This window comes from Cervus canadensis, chromosome 13 (assembly GCF_019320065.1).
Source record: "Cervus canadensis isolate Bull #8, Minnesota chromosome 13, ASM1932006v1, whole genome shotgun sequence".
NCBI lineage: Eukaryota > Metazoa > Chordata > Mammalia > Artiodactyla > Cervidae > Cervus > Cervus canadensis.
Window position 1 is genome coordinate 366,319 of NC_057398.1, and position 16,714 is coordinate 383,032.

Genomic DNA, 16,714 nt, shown 5'->3' on the forward strand with positions numbered 1-16,714 from the left:
TTGCACATTTCACACGGGCCTCTTTCTAGGACTGACCACGTTCTCATGCTTCTTCCTTCCCTACTCCTGGGCCTTAGCTAAGCAGAAGCTAGTAGGGAGACTCTATAAACACCCCCACCCCCACCCCACTGCCTGCACACTGATGATGAAATGTACTTTTCCAGAGGGTTCGCTGCTGGGACACTGGAACCGTCCTAGGATGACTGGATAACTATTATACTACTGAGTTCTGGTCCATGGCCCCACCAAAGAGGCCATAGTAAGAAAATGGTTTTAGGGACACTGTTCTCAGAAGACCAAAGCCTGAGAATAACACCCTTTATAACTGAAATCGCTTTATATATTCATGAACCCTCAGTCAACCTTGTCAGGGCCACAGGGGCCACCACCTTGGCTTGCCCACTGCCCACGTGTGCTCGGCAGCCCAGCCAGGAGCACATACTCCCGTCACAGACCCTGTGGGAGAAGGCGTAGTCCGAAAGTGAGGACACACACCAAGAGAAACCTGGAAGCTGCAGGATGGCCAGTCCAGTGGGGTATTAAGCCTGTACTACTGGATCCTCCCAGTTTGGCCTTTGGGTCTCTTAATGGCTATGTCTGGAGAGATTTCTGTGACAGGCGTGGTTATGGAAGGAAGTCAGCATTGGTCCTTTGATTCACCTCTTTCATTTCTTAAAGCAGCGGTTCTTAGATCGGTTTACAGACCATCAGTGTCGGCAGCATCTGAGGACTTGTGGAAATGAAGTTCTCAGACCCCATCCTGGACCTACTGAATCAGAAACCGGGGAGAGGGCCCGGCAAATTGTGTTTTAATGAACCCTCTTGGTAATTGTGCTGTACACTACAATTTCAATTCACAGTGTCAGGGAAAGCCAAGGACCAGAGTCCCCACACTGGAGCTTTAGGACCACGAATAAGGTTCTAGGTTAAAATTCAGACTTTAACATTAGTTTCAAGGTCTTCTCATGTGTCCTCATGATTCTGTCTTTACTTTTATTTAACAAAAAGAAAGAGTATGTGTGCTTTTGGGCAGAAGTTAGGGGAATGCTTGCATCTCCTTGGAGAACACAACCTCCAGGGAAAAACGTCACAGCTCTGAGATTTCCAGGGGGCTTCCTGGGGGGACGAGGAGGGAGGGCTCCTCCAGGTGTCTCCTGCTGGGTGATTCTTCTCAACTCAGCCTTTTTCTGTTGATGGGATGAGAGCAGTTTAAAAGTCTGATCTGTATTTCCACCAAACTTGTCCTGGCAGCACCCCTCACCCTTGTCCCAGTTCTAAAGGGCACCTGCCAGAACCTTCTGCCCGCCCCGGCCGCAGGAAAGCCTTCTCAGAGGTGGAGCAGAGGGTCCTCGGGGCATCCATCCTTCCCCCGATAAAAAAAAAATTATTTTAACTGAAAAGAGCTTCGTATTTTCCCAAACTCACAGATGGGGCCGTGGGGTAGATGAGGTGTGTACAACTGGCCTTGTTTAGAGTTTGTCCATTTGTCCCGTGAGAGCGCTTGTGGGTGGGGGACGAAGACCCATCTGGCACTGGGCCTCTTGGGGTCAGGAACGAAGTGCCTGGAGGAGGACGAGAGCCTGAGGAAGGCGTGAAGCCTGCACTGAAGTCACCCCATGGCCGCCGGGTTCTCTATCTCCTGCGGATCTCCCCACATCCCTGCCATGTCTCCAGACTGAAAACACAGATGAGAAGGCAAGGGCTCCCCATCCCAGCCGGTCTCCGGGCCACTGCTGTGGAGTGGCTTAGGAGTCTCCCGCTTCCTAAGTGTTCTTGTTTTTTGTTTCTTTAACAGAACAACCTTTTTCTCAAACAAATTCCAGCCCTTGCTGGGTTCCTTTCCTTGTCCTCACCTGTCCTGTTTTAGGCAGCACTGTTTGTGTGATGGAGTCTTTGTTTCTCAAATGCATGGCGATCCTCGGGTGGAAGGTGGGCAGGAATCTTTACAACACTTTTTTTTTTTTTTTGGGCACAAACCCCCCAAACCAGGATATGTGTGTATCTTCGTATTTTGGTTTTTATCATTGGCCTTCCCCTCTTTCAACCTACCCTCTTTCATATCTGATGTAGAGAAAGGGAGCTGTTGTATTTATACATAATTGCGGTAACAATCATGAGAGAGCTGGGTGATTTGTCTTAAATAATAAATCGGTTGACAGTTAAATCCATCCCAGGGCCAGTGGATGAGGCCTTCTTCCCTCACTGCCAGAAGCCCCCTCACCTGGGTCCTCTGTCCATCAGGCATGTCTCCTCCCAGCAAGTCACCTGTTTGATGCCATTTGCGTTTCAATAAAGTTATCTCCTGTGTTGTCCGCTGGCTCTCTCTAGCTCCCTCTGTCTGGTTTTTGTCTTATTTATCTTCTGGTCCATGCCTTGATGGGGAAGGTCATTTGCCAAACCCAGAGTTAAAACCCACCTGCCCAGATGTCTGCTCCTCAGTCCCTTAAGCAGGAGTCTCTCAGTCCCCTTGGCTGGGGGTGGCACAGGGGCCTGCTTGCATACTGGACCAGCGTCCTTCACCAGAACCTGAAATGTCCAGTGCAGATGTTGAGGCTCTGGAATTCTCCATCCACTGCCACGATGTTTGAAAACATACCACCCTGGACTTGCCTAAGTTTTCTTCTTGGGGTGAAAGTGACATGACATCTGAGAAAAGAGGCTGTTCTAATGGAATTCTGCCTTTCCTGGCCACTGAAAGAACAGCCTCTTTCTTACTGGGGAATTGCGGCCTCCAAATGGATATCTTTCCCCTACAAAATTGAGCCAGTGACACAAGCCACCTCTGCCTCTGCCACCACCATTATGGTGGTGGTTTAGTCACTAAGTCGTGTCTGCCTCTTTGCGACCCCATGGACTGCAGCCCACCGGGCTCCTCTGTCCATGGGATTCTCCAGGCAAGAAGGATGGAGTGGGTTCTGCCCTCTAACAGGAGGTGGCAAATGGGTTTAGAGCTCTTCTCAATGTAAGTAATCAAGGAATCATTCTTTTGGAAGAATACTCAGGTGAGGTGGCTTCTCCCTGTGGCCAGCATAGCCTCCGCAGTCTTAGAACTAGGCTAGGAACTGATGGCTGGTTTCCTTTGCTGCTTGGGAATGAGTCATGGTTCCTAGAAACATTTTTAAGGGGCTTAACCTGAACCGCTTACTAACGAATGCCTGTTCCCATTTGCTCGGACCCTCCTGGTCCAACAAGGGATCCAGCCCCCTGCCCTGCACTGCTAACCCCTCTCAGCAGTCCTCCAAGCTTCAGGAATGTCTACACCTTGAGACTTGCCCCCGGTCGGCCCAGGATGGCCATATTAACCACTCACTATTCCACCTCTTTAAGGTCCAGCCATAATTTCCTTGGGAAAAATTTATAGTTTCTCAACTAATAGGGCTTACTCTCAAATAGTCATATAAGCACTTCCTCTGGAAGGAATGCCCTTTCCCACAGCAGTCTCTCCTGGCCAGTCTTTGAGGCTGGACTCACCCACCTGAAAAACCAATGGACTCCAGACGCTTTCCCCCGACCTTTGGATTCCTGGGACTGAAAGGAAAACTCGCTTGTTTGGGGGCAAAAGAGGTTGGTTTGAAGTAGGCGCTAATCCAGATCCTCTCCCTAAAGCCTTGTCCACAGATCCTCATCCTGCCCTCTTCTGACGTGGTGTCTTACACCTGAGGAATCCGTGCCTGTGGAAGTCAGGGCTGCGCTCCAGCGGACGCGGCGCACTGGCCGTTGGCAGCCCCTCTTCCGCCACCCGGGTCGGGTTCCTGTGGAGACGATGCAGTTCTCGTTCCCGCGGCAGGCGGCGCTGTCTCCGGAGGCTCCGGCCGCGGCCCCGCCCCCGCGCTCCCGCCGGCCAGTGCGCAGGCGCGGCTTTGCGGATTGGCCGCGCGCGGGAGCCGTCCGGCGGCGGCGGCGGCGGCGGGTCGGGCCGCGGGGCGGGCGCGCGGCGCGGAGCAAGATGGCGGCGGCGGCAGCGGCTGGCGCGGCGTCGGGACTGCCGGGGCCGGTAGCCCAGGGGCTGAAGGAGGCGCTGGTGGACACGCTCACCGGGATTCTGTCCCCGGTGCAGGAGGTGCGGGCGGCCGCTGAGGAGCAGATTAAGGTGCTGGAGGTGACGGAGGGTGAGTGAGGCGGGCCACCGCGAGGGCGGCGGGTCTGGGCCGCGGTGGCCGCTGCCCGAGCCCTGGCCGGAGACTGGGCTCGGGGAGGCCTGGCCTGGAGGGCCGGACTGGGCGGCGACGCGGAGGGCTCCGGGCAGCCCGGGGCTCGAGACTGGGGGCTGGGGTGTGGGGGCGCGCTCCCGGGCGCGGCGGCCCGCCGGGGGCCTGGCGGGGCCTCCGCACGCGTCCCCGGGAGTCGGTCACTGTGCGGGCTCCTCCCCGCCCCGCCCGTCTTCCGATCGGCCGGCACTGTTATGAGGGGCCGGCCGTCCTTTGTCTTTGCGTCTTTGTCCCCCCTCCTCCTAATGGGAGCTCGAGAGTGATGGAGGACGAGACAAGCCTTTGGTTTGATGTTGTCAGCCAGCTCTTGCTGAGCGGGCCTTTCTTCAGGCCCGGGGCAGCCACGCTCCGACGAGCATTGGATCCTGAAACCCGGCGAGGGGAATCCGCTCGGGCTTTCTGTCGGGAACACGGCTGGCCTGTCGGGGCTTCGTAGGCAAAACTCCAAACCTGCGGACTCCCCGAGCTCAGCGGGACGGCCCCAGCACCTCTCAGATTGGCCATGGGAGTTGGCCTATGGACTGAGGGGTTGTTTTTTTGTTAAGTAACATAAAGCTCCCATAAATTTGATGTTATATTCTCCCACAGCGTGAGAAAGCTTTTGAAAAACTAAGTTATCACTACTGGTAATACGTTGAGATCTGGAATTTTGCGGGTTGAGGACCATTTTGAAGGTCCAGTTTTAACTGTCATTATTTTGTGAAATGTCAGACCCTGTAAGAGGAGCAGCCACTGAGCAGGAGAAAGCTCTTTGAGAGCCCTGTGCAGACTGACCTGCGAGAGTTGTCTGCCTCCTAGGTGAAATGCCTTTACTCCTCCCTTGGGTATGAAAGAGAAAGAAGCAGAGGAACTTTGTCACATTCAGGTTACTACTTGAGTGATGTTGAAGATATGGTGCCTTCCCTGGGTGGTACCAGGGTGCCCGGTGCCCCTAGGGAAGGCGAGCCTTGGTTCCTGTTAGAGCTGTCCAGCAGCAGCTGGGCTGTGGGCCCTTCCGCCATGGCCAGCACCACGGTCCCATCTAGGCAGAGTCAGCCATCATCTTGAGATCTTCTTGCAGTTTTGCTCTCTTACTTCATCTTTTTGGATCTCAAAATGAAAAATTAAACAGAAGGGCAGAATTTTTGCGTTTGGTCTCTGCCACTGATGGGAATAGATTGACACACACACCCCGCATAACTTACTGGGAACATGCTTGGAGGTATGAAGAGACTTCCTGCAGCTGCCTGCTGCTGGGGACCCAGTAGGAAGGCACAGACGCAGGTTCGGGATGTAATGTGCAGGGCTTTATCGAGTCTGTGGAGTTGAATGCAGTATTTTGGACCCTTTGGAGGTTATTTAGATTTTTAAATATTCTAATTCCTGTTAAGTGAAAACTATAGAGAGCAACCCCTTTCAGTAACCTGTTTCTGAGATGGAGGGTGGTGATCCCTCCCTCAGATACAGTGCCTTGCTTCTCTCTTTTCCTCTCCTTGTGGCGTTTGGCACATTGGGTGCAGAGTACCTTCTGTCTCATGTTCTCATTTTCACATGTTTCCTTTCCGTGGTTGCGTTCTTCTTTAAGGAAAACAGAGCACGTGGCTTCCCAGCCAGGCCTTAGCCAGCTGTCTGCCCTGTTGAAGCGGGCAGGGCCTTGCTCCCAGTGTTAGAACACCCTGCAGGCCTAGGCGAGCAGCTGTTCTTGCAAATGAATGAATCTTTTCCACTCCTTTGGAGTTGCTTCCTGTTTTAATTTTATACTAGTAGGAGAAACCTTGCTTTCTGGTCCTAGAAAATACACTTCCTTAAAACTTGGGCATTAATGGGAAATCTGGGAGTTGCTATTATTATTTATGGTCTTTTGATCCTTTTTTGGTTCCATGAGGCCCAAGGTTGGATGACAACCAGTCATGGTTGTTTCTAGACCCCTCGAATAGCCACACTGTCTTTATGAGCCATTTATTGTTGCCTCGCGTGGGAGACTGGTCCCAGATGATCCTTGAGATTAACGCGTCTGTTCTCTTTGACAAGCAGGTCTGTTACCTTCCTTGGCTGCCAAGTGATGACCCCAAATCTTGGAGATTAAGTGGAAGAATCTCATTTAATTTGGGGGGGAAGACACAGGTCAGTTGTAAAGTCCCTGTTAAGTAGACAGACGAGAGAGGTTGTCATGCTCTGGCCAGAGTCTGGTGTAGAGGAGATTTTAAGAAGCAGTTACCGTGGAAAATTGAGGTGCTGGAGCCCAAGGTACATCTGGGTCATTCAGCCAGCAAGCAGGTATTTTCCAGGAAATAACTCATCTCCCCCCAGTTCCTATATTTTCCAGTATGGGAGTCTGTTCTCTTAAGCCAAAGGAGTGTATGTGTGTGAGAGGTCCACCTGACTCGTGTAGTGGGTTAGCTTTGAAGGGATGGAGACGGGCTGTTCCCATCAGCCTGGTGTGCTGGAGTGATTTTTCTTGAGTCCCTGGGCTTGCTGTTTTCCCCAGTCACTGGGAACCTGAGGGAACCCAGCAAGCCTTCCTGACTCGTGCAGGCCTGTAAACAGGGCTGATGGACAGAGGGCATGGTGCCACCTTCTTCAGACAGCACTGCCAGCCTGCACTGAGACGCTTATCACTTCAGAATTTGGAGGGTCCTGGGCTGCACAGTAAAATTCCAGCAGATGATTGGTACCCTTTGTTTCCTTAGGAAGGTTGCGATTTTGTGTTTTATCAACAGTGTTTGTAGGAATTTAGTTCTGCCTCCATAAAGTAAGAATTAGTCTTTTTGATCTGTTCAAGTGTTCTTCTAATTCCATTTTATTTAATAGGTGGGATCATATCACACATCTTATAAACCTGATCATTTAAAAGAAGGAAAGTTTGAAAAAAAATAAAAGAAGGAAAGTTTGTGAACTGTTGAGGGTCTCTTACATCAAAGTCTAATGTTCTCTACTCAGCTTTTTGAACTGTGTGTGTGTGTGTGTGTGTATAACTTACAACAAGATCGTGGCTTTTAAGAGTGTCAGCTCTTTATTTTGGTGTATTTATGCTTGACCTATTTTTATATCTCAGAACATAGTTGTTTCCTTCTTTTCTTCTCTGTCTGCTCTCCTCTGAGAGAAGCATCACCTGAGTGGGGCAGTGTGTTGCTTTCATTCATAAGCTTTGATTCCCCAGGCCAGCATAGTACAGACTTTGTTTTGGTCCTGACTTATTTTGCTGTGTCGGGTCTCAGTCACACCCTCAAGTTCTGCGTTTTGTCGTTTGGGACCTTTTGCTGTGGCATGCGTGCTTAGTTGCTCCGTGGCACGTGGATCTTAGTTCCCTGACGAGGGGTCAGGTGCATGTCCCCTGCACTGCAGGGCAGACAGTATACTTGCTTATATGACGTGAGAGCCTAGGTCATTTTTTTCTTTTAGTGATTTTTTTTTTTGTTTGTTAGAAATGAAGACATTTGACCTTGACTTAGTTTTTTATGTCTTGCTCCCAGCAGATAGGTCACAGAAAATACATTTTTTCCTTTCTTCCCACCACCGCTGTGTTGAGCTGGGGAGGGGGATTCTCTCTCGCTTTTCCTGGCATCTCATGCCGCCCACATGTCTGTGTTACTCCGTCTCTGGTGCCTCGAGAGACAAGCCTGTGGGCCGAGGTCTGCTTCCTGGTTCTCACAGGCGCTTTTCTGGCTCTCTTGCAGTGTAGCGTAAGCACTGTCAGCTGCGAAGGGAGCCCCTCCAGGACCCAGACGCACTCCTGGGCGCGTGGTGGGCACTGAGCCCAGCGGAAGGCGGCCGCGCTTGGAAAAAGGCCAGTGGTGGAGTTTTCTTTTTCCTTTCAGCTGTGGTTTTGTGAAAGTCCTGTAAGAAAGGGGGCTTCCCCAGAGACTCCGTCCTTCCCAGACAGGCTGGTCCCCAGTTCTTGGTGCAGGAGCTTTCCTGACCGTCCAGCCTCAAGTCTCCAGTCCGCCCTTGAGACCAGTAGCTTGCATTTCTCAGCTTATCCTTTCTCCTCCATGCTGTCCTTGGAGCTTCCCTTCTAAGTCAAGTTGTAGAAGGATCCTGTTTTTGCCTAGTGGGGTGAAGTGAAAGAAAGGGGAGCACGGAAAACCACGGAGGGCAGCAGAGGCTGAAAGGCCAGAGGGTGGTTTGGAGAGAGCTGAGAGGCTTCTTCCAGAGGAGGTTCGAGGGCGCCATGTGGGGTCGGGTCAAAGGTTAACCCTGCCCCACTGGGAGTTGATGCTAACCCAGGTTCACAGGGTTAGTTGGGAGAGGGAACCAGAGAAATGAAGGTTCTTAAGGAAAATGGCTTGAGAAAGCTGACTTCATATAGCCCACTTGAGAATGTCCCTCTTAGGCTTAACTTCATAGATTGAATCTTACTTTAATCTGTATTTGTCGTTTTCAAGCAAGACAAAGTAAGCGAGCGATGCCTGTCTGTGTCTCTTGTATTTTCTCTGCCTTAATCATCCCAGAGTGAGTTACTCAGGTGTTCTCATGCTTTCTAGAGAAGTTATGTTAATTTCAGCAAAACGGAAAATCCCCCAACACACACTAAAATAAAAATACTTATTTCTTTATGGATTTACTTAGTTATATTGCATCAAAAACTACTGTATGATCTCTGTTAAGTGAATATCTGTAAATAGGATTTTTTCCTACTTCACAGAAGTCACCAGTGGATAAGGCAGTGGTATTGATAAGATTTAAAGTCAGAGAGCTTGAGGGTTTCTTCCTGGCATTTCATCCTTTTATAGAGCACAGAGGTCACCATCTGCAGAGCACCACTGTCCTATCTTGTCACACTTACGATTTTTTAAGTAAATTAAAATTAACTGGAAATAAAATTAAATCTTATGGTATGAAACTCCTCTATTGTGACAGATAGCCTATATATATGATGGGTGTAGAGTCTGGAATAAATTAGGTTAAATAAAATTGCTATCTTCCCTCTTATATCCCCCTTTAACCTAGTGCATATGAGCTCTTTGTCTTTGAATTTTGGGGGTTTCCAAACCAAAGTTGTTCATGTCACTGTCTTTGAAACTCTGGGAGCCTGTAGTGAAGAAAATCTATTCTGTTTATCCATTCTGTTTTAAAGATTTGTCCTTAGGTGATACTCTTTGAAGATCTTGATTTCCATTAAAGCTTTTGAGCAGAGAGTCATATTTTTGAACTTTCAAGCCTCTCCTTTCCTCTGTGGCAGAAATAAGCTTTTAGACAAAATCCGCCGTAGAACCGGGTTGTAGTACAAATCCCCCGGCTGACGTAGGTTTTTGGGCCTCCACATGGATCTTAATCTTCTCATAGTCTCTTCCTCTCACCATCTTTTATTGCAGTCTCAGTGATGTGTGAAGCAAGGTGATTGGTGGAAATTGGGGTGTGATCTTTGATAGGTTCCAGAACAAGATGAATTTAAAGATTATGTTTGAGTGAAGAGCTCCCGGTTACTGTGACCCTCACCAGACTGCCACCTCCTCGTGGCCTTGGATGGAAAACGAGTGTTCACACAAAGCTCTTCTTTAAAAAGAGTGGATGTGGAGGTTCTCGGGTTGATGAGAAAGGACCCCTGTGGAGAGTCTGCCTGGTCTTCTGCAGTAACGACTCTTCTGATGGGCGCAGGGCGGGCTGGTGGGGAAGGCCTGGTTCCTTCACGCTTCTGGGAGCCTCGGTGTGGGCACTCCACCACTATCTGTGCTTGCATTGGGAGGTAATTATTCAGATCGGCTTAAGCTTTATAGTCTCCACTCAAGTTTCAAGTCCTTCTCAAAAATGTCCCACATTATACCTCAGTATCTTTCTTTTTCACACCTTGTGGTTAAAGATTTTGTTTATCTTGATCCCGTTTGTCCCTATAGTGATGATCCAGATCTTGTACTTTTGGCAGGAACAGTAATATCCGTATCAGAGTGGTCCATGCAAAAATTGTCGAAATGATGCCTTAAAAGAAAACAATGTGTGTCCTAGGTAATTTATGAGTGTGTTATAGATTTTCTGAAGGACTTCACATAGGCTCACCAGGATCAGCTGACAGGGTTCAGGGGAGAGAATTCTGAGCTTCTTAGCCAACTTGGAGCCGTCACGTTAGCACCCGTTGTCATACCGAGGATCTGAGGTCAGAGGGTGTGTGGGGGCCCTGAGAGGCGTCCTTTCCCCTCTCCCCCTTCCGTGGGTTTCACACATGCACTTCAGAAGGCTTTTCTCTCACTCAGCTCGACCTTTGGTCAGTATCCAAGCAGTCTGACTCTTCTATGTTAGTCCATTGGGAAAGTTGACTCCCATATCTTTGGGTTGTAGGGACCTATTGTTTATTCTATTAAAAATGGGTTTTATAAAACTTAACAGAGACTGAACTAGCCAGATTAACCCTAAGAATTAGAATGGACTTCAAAATCTTTGGAGGTAGTTCTGCAGCTTTGAACTGTTTGTGATTTAATAACTTACTAACTGCTGTAGAAAGAATGTGGCGGCTTTTTAGTCTTGCAAAACTCTCCTTTCCTGAGTGAAACTTCAGGCCATAGGGTTGTGTCAGTGATTGTAGCTTAGAATAAGGGTGTAATAAGAATGAGTGAGAATCCAGTAAGGTAGCATAAATTAAAGATACAAGAAAAGTTAAAATACAGAATCAGTAGCCTTCATATACACAAACAATAAAAGGCTAGAGGATATAGCAGTGGTTTTGTTTTGTTTTGTTTTTAAGTCCTTTACGGTAGCAACAAAAAGATTAAATGCTTAGGAGTGAAATGAACAGGAACTATGCAGAAACCTATTGGGGCAACTTTAAACATTCCCAAAAGGTTTAAAAGCAGGCATGGACAAATGGGACGGTGAGCTGTCCTTGGATAGGACGGCGCTGCATTCTAGACGAGTGAGACGGGTTGATTCTGAAGGTCACCGAAAAGTAAGCTTGGAAGGAGTAGCTCCCAAAACACCAAAAGCAACAAACGGAAGAGGAGTTAGTTCTAGCAGACACTGAAACCTTACCTAAAGCCCCTATTATTGAAACAAACAGCACGGCACTGGCACACAGACAGACAGAACTGCGGAATAAAGCAGAAAGTCTAGAAGTAGACACGAGTAGCTGTGGAAGTTTAGTGTTGATAAAGGTGGCATCTCAAAACGTTGCAGTAAGGACAGACCTTCAGTAAAGGTGCTGGGACAGCTGCGTGGGGAGCCGCTTGGGGTTAGATCCATTCTCATCCCATACAAAAAATAAGTGGCAAAGGGATTCAGAACCTAAATGTTTAAAAAGAAACCGTAAAAAATGTAGAAGGAAGTATGGGTGAATTTTTCTTTATCTTTGGCATAAAGAAAGGCTTTCTAACCACAGCTCAAAATCCAAAGGCAGCAAAAGATTGATAAATTTGACTACCTTAAAATTTTAGTTCGACACAAGTTAGGACCAGCAAGACTAAAGTACAGCTGTGCCTAGCATATTCAAACTGCAGAAAACCAAGAGAGAGAGACGATCTTAAAAGGAGTCAGAGAAAGAAAAAAAAGAAGGAGTCAGAGGAAAACAGTACCTTATTTGTGGGGGAACAAGAATTAACAGTTACATTGGACTGCTCTTCAGAAGCCATACAAGCAGGAGAGGAGTGGAGTGAAATAGTTAATGTGATCATAGAAAATATATTACCTACCTAGAATTCTGTATCCACTAAGTTAACCTTTAAAGCTGAAGAATTAAGACATTCTCAGACCAGGAGACTTCTCTGGTGGTCCATTGGTTAATACTCTGCACTCCCAATACAGGGGGCCTGAGATCAATCCCTGGTTGGGGAACTAAGATCCCACATGCCCCCTGTTCTTGACCCATTTTGAGTTAATTTTTGTGTGTGGTATGAGGTGAGGGTCAGATTAATCCTTCCGCACATGGGTATCCAGTTGTCTTAGCGCCCACTGTTTATCAGACTGCACTTTCCGCACCGAGCGATCTGTCCTGTTGATCTGTATGACTGTCTCTGTGCCGCTACCACGCTGTGTTGATTGCCGTAGATTTGTAGTTAAGTTTTGAAGTTGGGACGTGTAAATCCTCCAGTTCAGGTCTTCTTTTTCAAGATTGTTTTGGCTATTTGGGATCCCTTGAGATTCCATATGAAATTTAGGATGGGTTTTTCTATCTCTACAGGACAGTCATTGGAATTTTGACAGGGATCGCGTTGAAGGATCTAAATTTTGATTTGGGAGTGAGAGGGCAGCCTCCCCATATGCTTGTGTGTGTGTGTGTGTGTGTGTGTGCTGGGTCTGTGTGTGTGTGTCCTGGGTCTCTGTGGCCGCGCGGCCTTCCTGGTTGTGGTGCACACAGCATCCCCGTATGCTCATGTGTGTGTGTGTGTGTGTGCTGGGTGTCCGTGGCCGCGTGGCCTTTCCTGGTTGTAGTGCTCGGGCTTCTCATTGCAGTGGCGTCTCTTGTTGGGCAGCCCGGGCTTCTCTGCCCCGTGGCACGTGGGGTCTTCTAGACCAGGGATCCAGACCATGTCCCCTGTGTGGAGAGGAGGGTTCTTACCCACAGTACCACCAAGGAAGCTCCCATTATGCATTTTGAAATTACCACTTACATTGCTTATTAGAAACTGTTGGCTTGTAACAGTTGTGTTTTTAGGACTAAACCTGTTACGACCATGTTTTCTTAGACTTGATCATCTCTTACCTGATGGTGTAGATCTGGGCAACTCCTAAAGTCTCAGCTTTTAAGTTTTCTTTGGGGTTAGGTAGCACCAGTTTTCGATTAGACGCTGCATGTATTGCCACCTTGAAGGGCAGGACGATGTGCAGTGACGGGGGCGTGAGAGGTGCTGGGACTGTTCGTGGTGAGCCACCCCCATGCTGCGGGCTCCCTGCTCCTCTTTCTTAGAGGAGTTAGTCTGAGCAGTCACCAGCACTCCGGGAGGCACCGAATCAGACTCTTCTCTGAGATCTTTCTTGTTGGCATCAGGGTTAGAGCTCAGTAAACCACTATGGCTTTCCTGGGTGCTCTTAGACTCACAGTGGCATTTTCTCTTCCAGAATTCGGTGTCCACCTGGCAGAGTTGACCGTCGATCCCCAGGGGGCACTGGCGATCCGTCAGGTAAGTCAAGACTGACTGGCCCAGTTTAGAAGTAACTTCTCTTTACTGGGTGGTAAAACTTTCTTATGGGAAAGCAAAAGGGTAAGGCCAATTTATAAATAACTTAGAGTTTTGCACCAGATGTGGACAGGCTTCAGATGGTGTGTCGGCCCCGTGTGCGGGGTATGAAGAAAGGCTTTCCTGCTTTCCCACCTGGCTCGTTTCCTCCACAGCTGGCCTCAGTTGTCCTGAAACAGTACGTGGAGACTCACTGGTGTGCCCAGTCGGAGAAGTTCAGGCCTCCTGAGACCACAGAAAGGGTGAGGAAAGGCACTTGATCTGTCTCGCTGTGGAGGTTGGAGGGGCCATCGTGGGAGCCTGAGGTGTCAGCACTCTCCGACCAGAAGGGGCTGTCACGAGGCCAGGCAGGAGGGGGTGGAGTGATTGGCGGCTGCCGTTCCGGGCGACGTGCTGCAGATGAGAGGGCTTGAGTGCCAGGCGGACCTGGTTCACATTCCAGCCTGCCTTTTACTAGCTATGAAATGTTCTAGAAGTATTCTAACTTCTGAGGTTCAGTTTCCTAAATATCTAAAATTCCAGCTTCAGAGAATTGTTTGCGGGTTGCACGGGGTAGCGTTCGTCCCTGGTCCGGCCGCTGTGCCGCCGTCCTGGGGCCCCATGACGCCTCGAGGTCTGAGGTCCTTTGGAACTTGCCGCAGTGGGAGTGTTCTGTGTGCCGTCTGGACAGCTGCTCTCCGCTCATGGTGCCGAGCGCTTCAGATGGGGCTCAGGCAGCTGACAAGCTCAGTTTTGAATTTCATTTAGTTTTCATTACTTTAAATGACCACCTGTACCTGGTGGCTCCTGTAATGGACAGCGTGAGTTTGGAGACCGGGGGTGAACTCTGGGTGAAGTATTCGTGGAGTCTGCACAGGTACGCGGTGACCTGCCCACATTGCTTTTCCAGCACCTGAACTGGGTAGCAACCTGCCGCTCTCTCACACCCTGGTCTGACGCAGGTGGCTTCTCTCCTCTCCAGGCAAAGATCGTCATCCGGGAGCTGTTGCCCAACGGCCTGAGGGAGTCCATAAGCAAGGTGCGCTCCAGCGTGGCCTACGCGGTGTCGGCCATCGCGCACTGGGACTGGCCCGAGGCCTGGCCGCAGCTCTTCAACCTGCTCATGGAGATGCTGGTGAGCGGAGACGTGAACGCCGTCCATGGTGCCATGCGGGTGCTGACAGGTATGGGCGCCATGCCCTGGCCTCGGGCCTTGGACCCCACGCGCACCCCACTCGTCCCGCTCTCACCTCCACGCTGCCCTCCCACGTCAGGGACCCTCCCCCTCGGGAGAGGGTCGCACGTGGCGGTCCGGCCTGCACACTGCAGTCCGCAGTCTGGCTCTACCTTGACCCGACCTGCTCGTCTCTTGAACCTGAGTTTCCTGGTGTGTGAAGCCCGGGTGATGGTGCTGTCCACCTGGCGGGAGCTCCTGGTGGCCTCGGTGAGCTCGTCTGGTCAGGTGTCTGGTGCCAGTATGACGGGTTTGCGGGAGGTGGCAGCTGATGTGATCATCGTCGTCATTATACAGTGTTCTCTACGTAGTTCAGTGCAAAGATAAGAATAGTCAAGTTTTTATGGAAAAAAGATAACAGTCACACGATATAATCAGGACCTTTATTTGGCCAGCTTTAGAAAATATGTAATCTTTGGTGTCTTTTCTTTCTGTTCTGAGCAGTTGAGAAAAATACTTGAACTTTTAGTCCAAGGAGGTTTGGTGAGGAGCTCTTCTAAGCATGGGTGGTCTGTCAGTCCCTCAAAGACCTGCTCTTAAGTACCGCCCCACGGCGGAGTCTCCCAGTCTCTGCAGATCCTGCCGTGCTTCCTCTCGCCTGCTCTGCTTTGCATTCAGGGAATCCTTGTGTGGACCTTAGCCGCTGGTGGTTGATGTGTCAGAAAGCATGGTTCCTTCTCTTGATACAAGGTTTCATACCTTTTCTCCTCCACCATCTGCCAGCTCACCTGACATGTATTCTCACCTAGTTAGGAATGGCATTTCTATGGGTCTTGATTTATTAAACTTGGCATCGGGGCCCAATTTTACGAGTCCATCTAGTACTGAGTTTGAGCACGCTCTGGGAGACGGTGAAGGACAGGGAAGCCTGGAATGGTACAGGCCATGGGGTTGCAGAGTCGGACACGAATGAGCGACTGAACAACAGCAGCGGTCTAATATTGATGGTTATACCAGTTCTGCGTCCAAAAGCAGTCCCTCCTCTCGTTTGGTCTCACACCCCCTCCTCCCATGCCCCCCGCCTTGTCGCCCACCCAGCTGGATGTACTTGTATTGATCACCTGTGATATGTGCTCGTGGCACGTGCAGCCCCCCTGCTGAGAAAATCACACGCTCTCTGCCCAGACTCGCGCGTCCCTGCTCGTGGCTCTGCTTCTCAGGTGACCTCTCATACCCTTCTGTGGAGTGAGATTTCTAGGATTCTTCACTCACAACCTCATGATGCCAAAATATCAACTAACAGATCTATTTTCTGCTAAGGAAAGGAAGCCTATTCCTTCCCTGTCTGCCAATACAAAGTTCAGCTTCTTCTTGTAAAACCTGGAGGAAAAGGTAGTTGTCCATGTCCCCAGAGTTGTCTTGCTGCAGAGCCCTCGCTGTGTGTGACTAGGGGAGTTTGTGTGTGACTAGGGGAGATGACTTTGCACTCGGCTGCAGGGAAGGAGCTGGCAGGGCGTGCTTCTGTACTGGAGGCGGCGGACGTGGGTGGAGAGTGGCCACCTCACACCAGGGAGCTGCTCCATGAGGCTGGATCACGCTCCGGGGGCCGCTCAGGCGTGCACGCAGGGCACAAGGTGCCGTGTGTGGGCAGGAGACAAGGAGGAGAAGGGGCTCGTTGGGGCTGTTTAAGGCCCTGTTCTGTCTGCCTGGTTTAGCAAGGCTTCCCGTTAAACTCACCATTCATCCGCGAGAACCAAGGCTGATGGTGGGAGGCAGCGCAAACCCAGCTGTCACGCTGAGGCCGCTGACACACAGGCCTCGGCGCCCTCTTCCATCTCAAAGCTCTTTGGAGACGCAGCTGCTGGCGTCCTGCACTTTGTCTGACTTGATGAGTGACTTAAACTTATTTTGGACTTAACTATGTGAAGGGTGGTAAACTGAAGAATGAGCATCAGAGTACAAAATGCAGTTGGTTAAGCAGCAGACAAGTGAGCGAACGCGGGCTTGGGGCCTGTGGTCCGTGTTTGTTGACGCATTTCTGAGCTCAGCTTGCTGTCTCGGTGCCTCGTGAGGTTTTGGATGTGAAGGGAAAGTCTCATTCCACGGCCAGACTGACGGGGTAGCGACCCCTTGCTCTTCCTCTGAGCAGCAGCCTGACCTTGGTCAGTCGACACCGTCCCCATGTGCAGGCTGGAGCGGAAGCCACTTGCGTCACGGTGGCTTCAGGGGGGCCGGCACTGAAGGCGGAACCGAGGCACAGCACCTCACGGGGC

The 16,714-nt window shown here is 50.2% G+C and overlaps 1 protein-coding gene across 1 annotated transcript in view; it reads left to right on the forward strand.

Annotated features, from left to right (window-relative positions):
* The first annotated feature begins 3,865 nt into the window (after positions 1-3,865).
* Positions 3,866-16,714, forward strand: part of IPO9 (importin 9) — a 37,047-nt gene continuing 24,198 nt past the window's right edge. The window contains exons 1-4 of the mRNA XM_043485232.1: positions 3,866-4,109; positions 13,170-13,231; positions 13,444-13,530; positions 14,250-14,451. Of these exons, the coding sequence (XP_043341167.1) occupies positions 3,947-4,109; positions 13,170-13,231; positions 13,444-13,530; positions 14,250-14,451 (514 nt within the window). The 5' untranslated portion in view covers positions 3,866-3,946. The remainder of the gene's footprint in view (positions 4,110-13,169; positions 13,232-13,443; positions 13,531-14,249; positions 14,452-16,714) is intronic.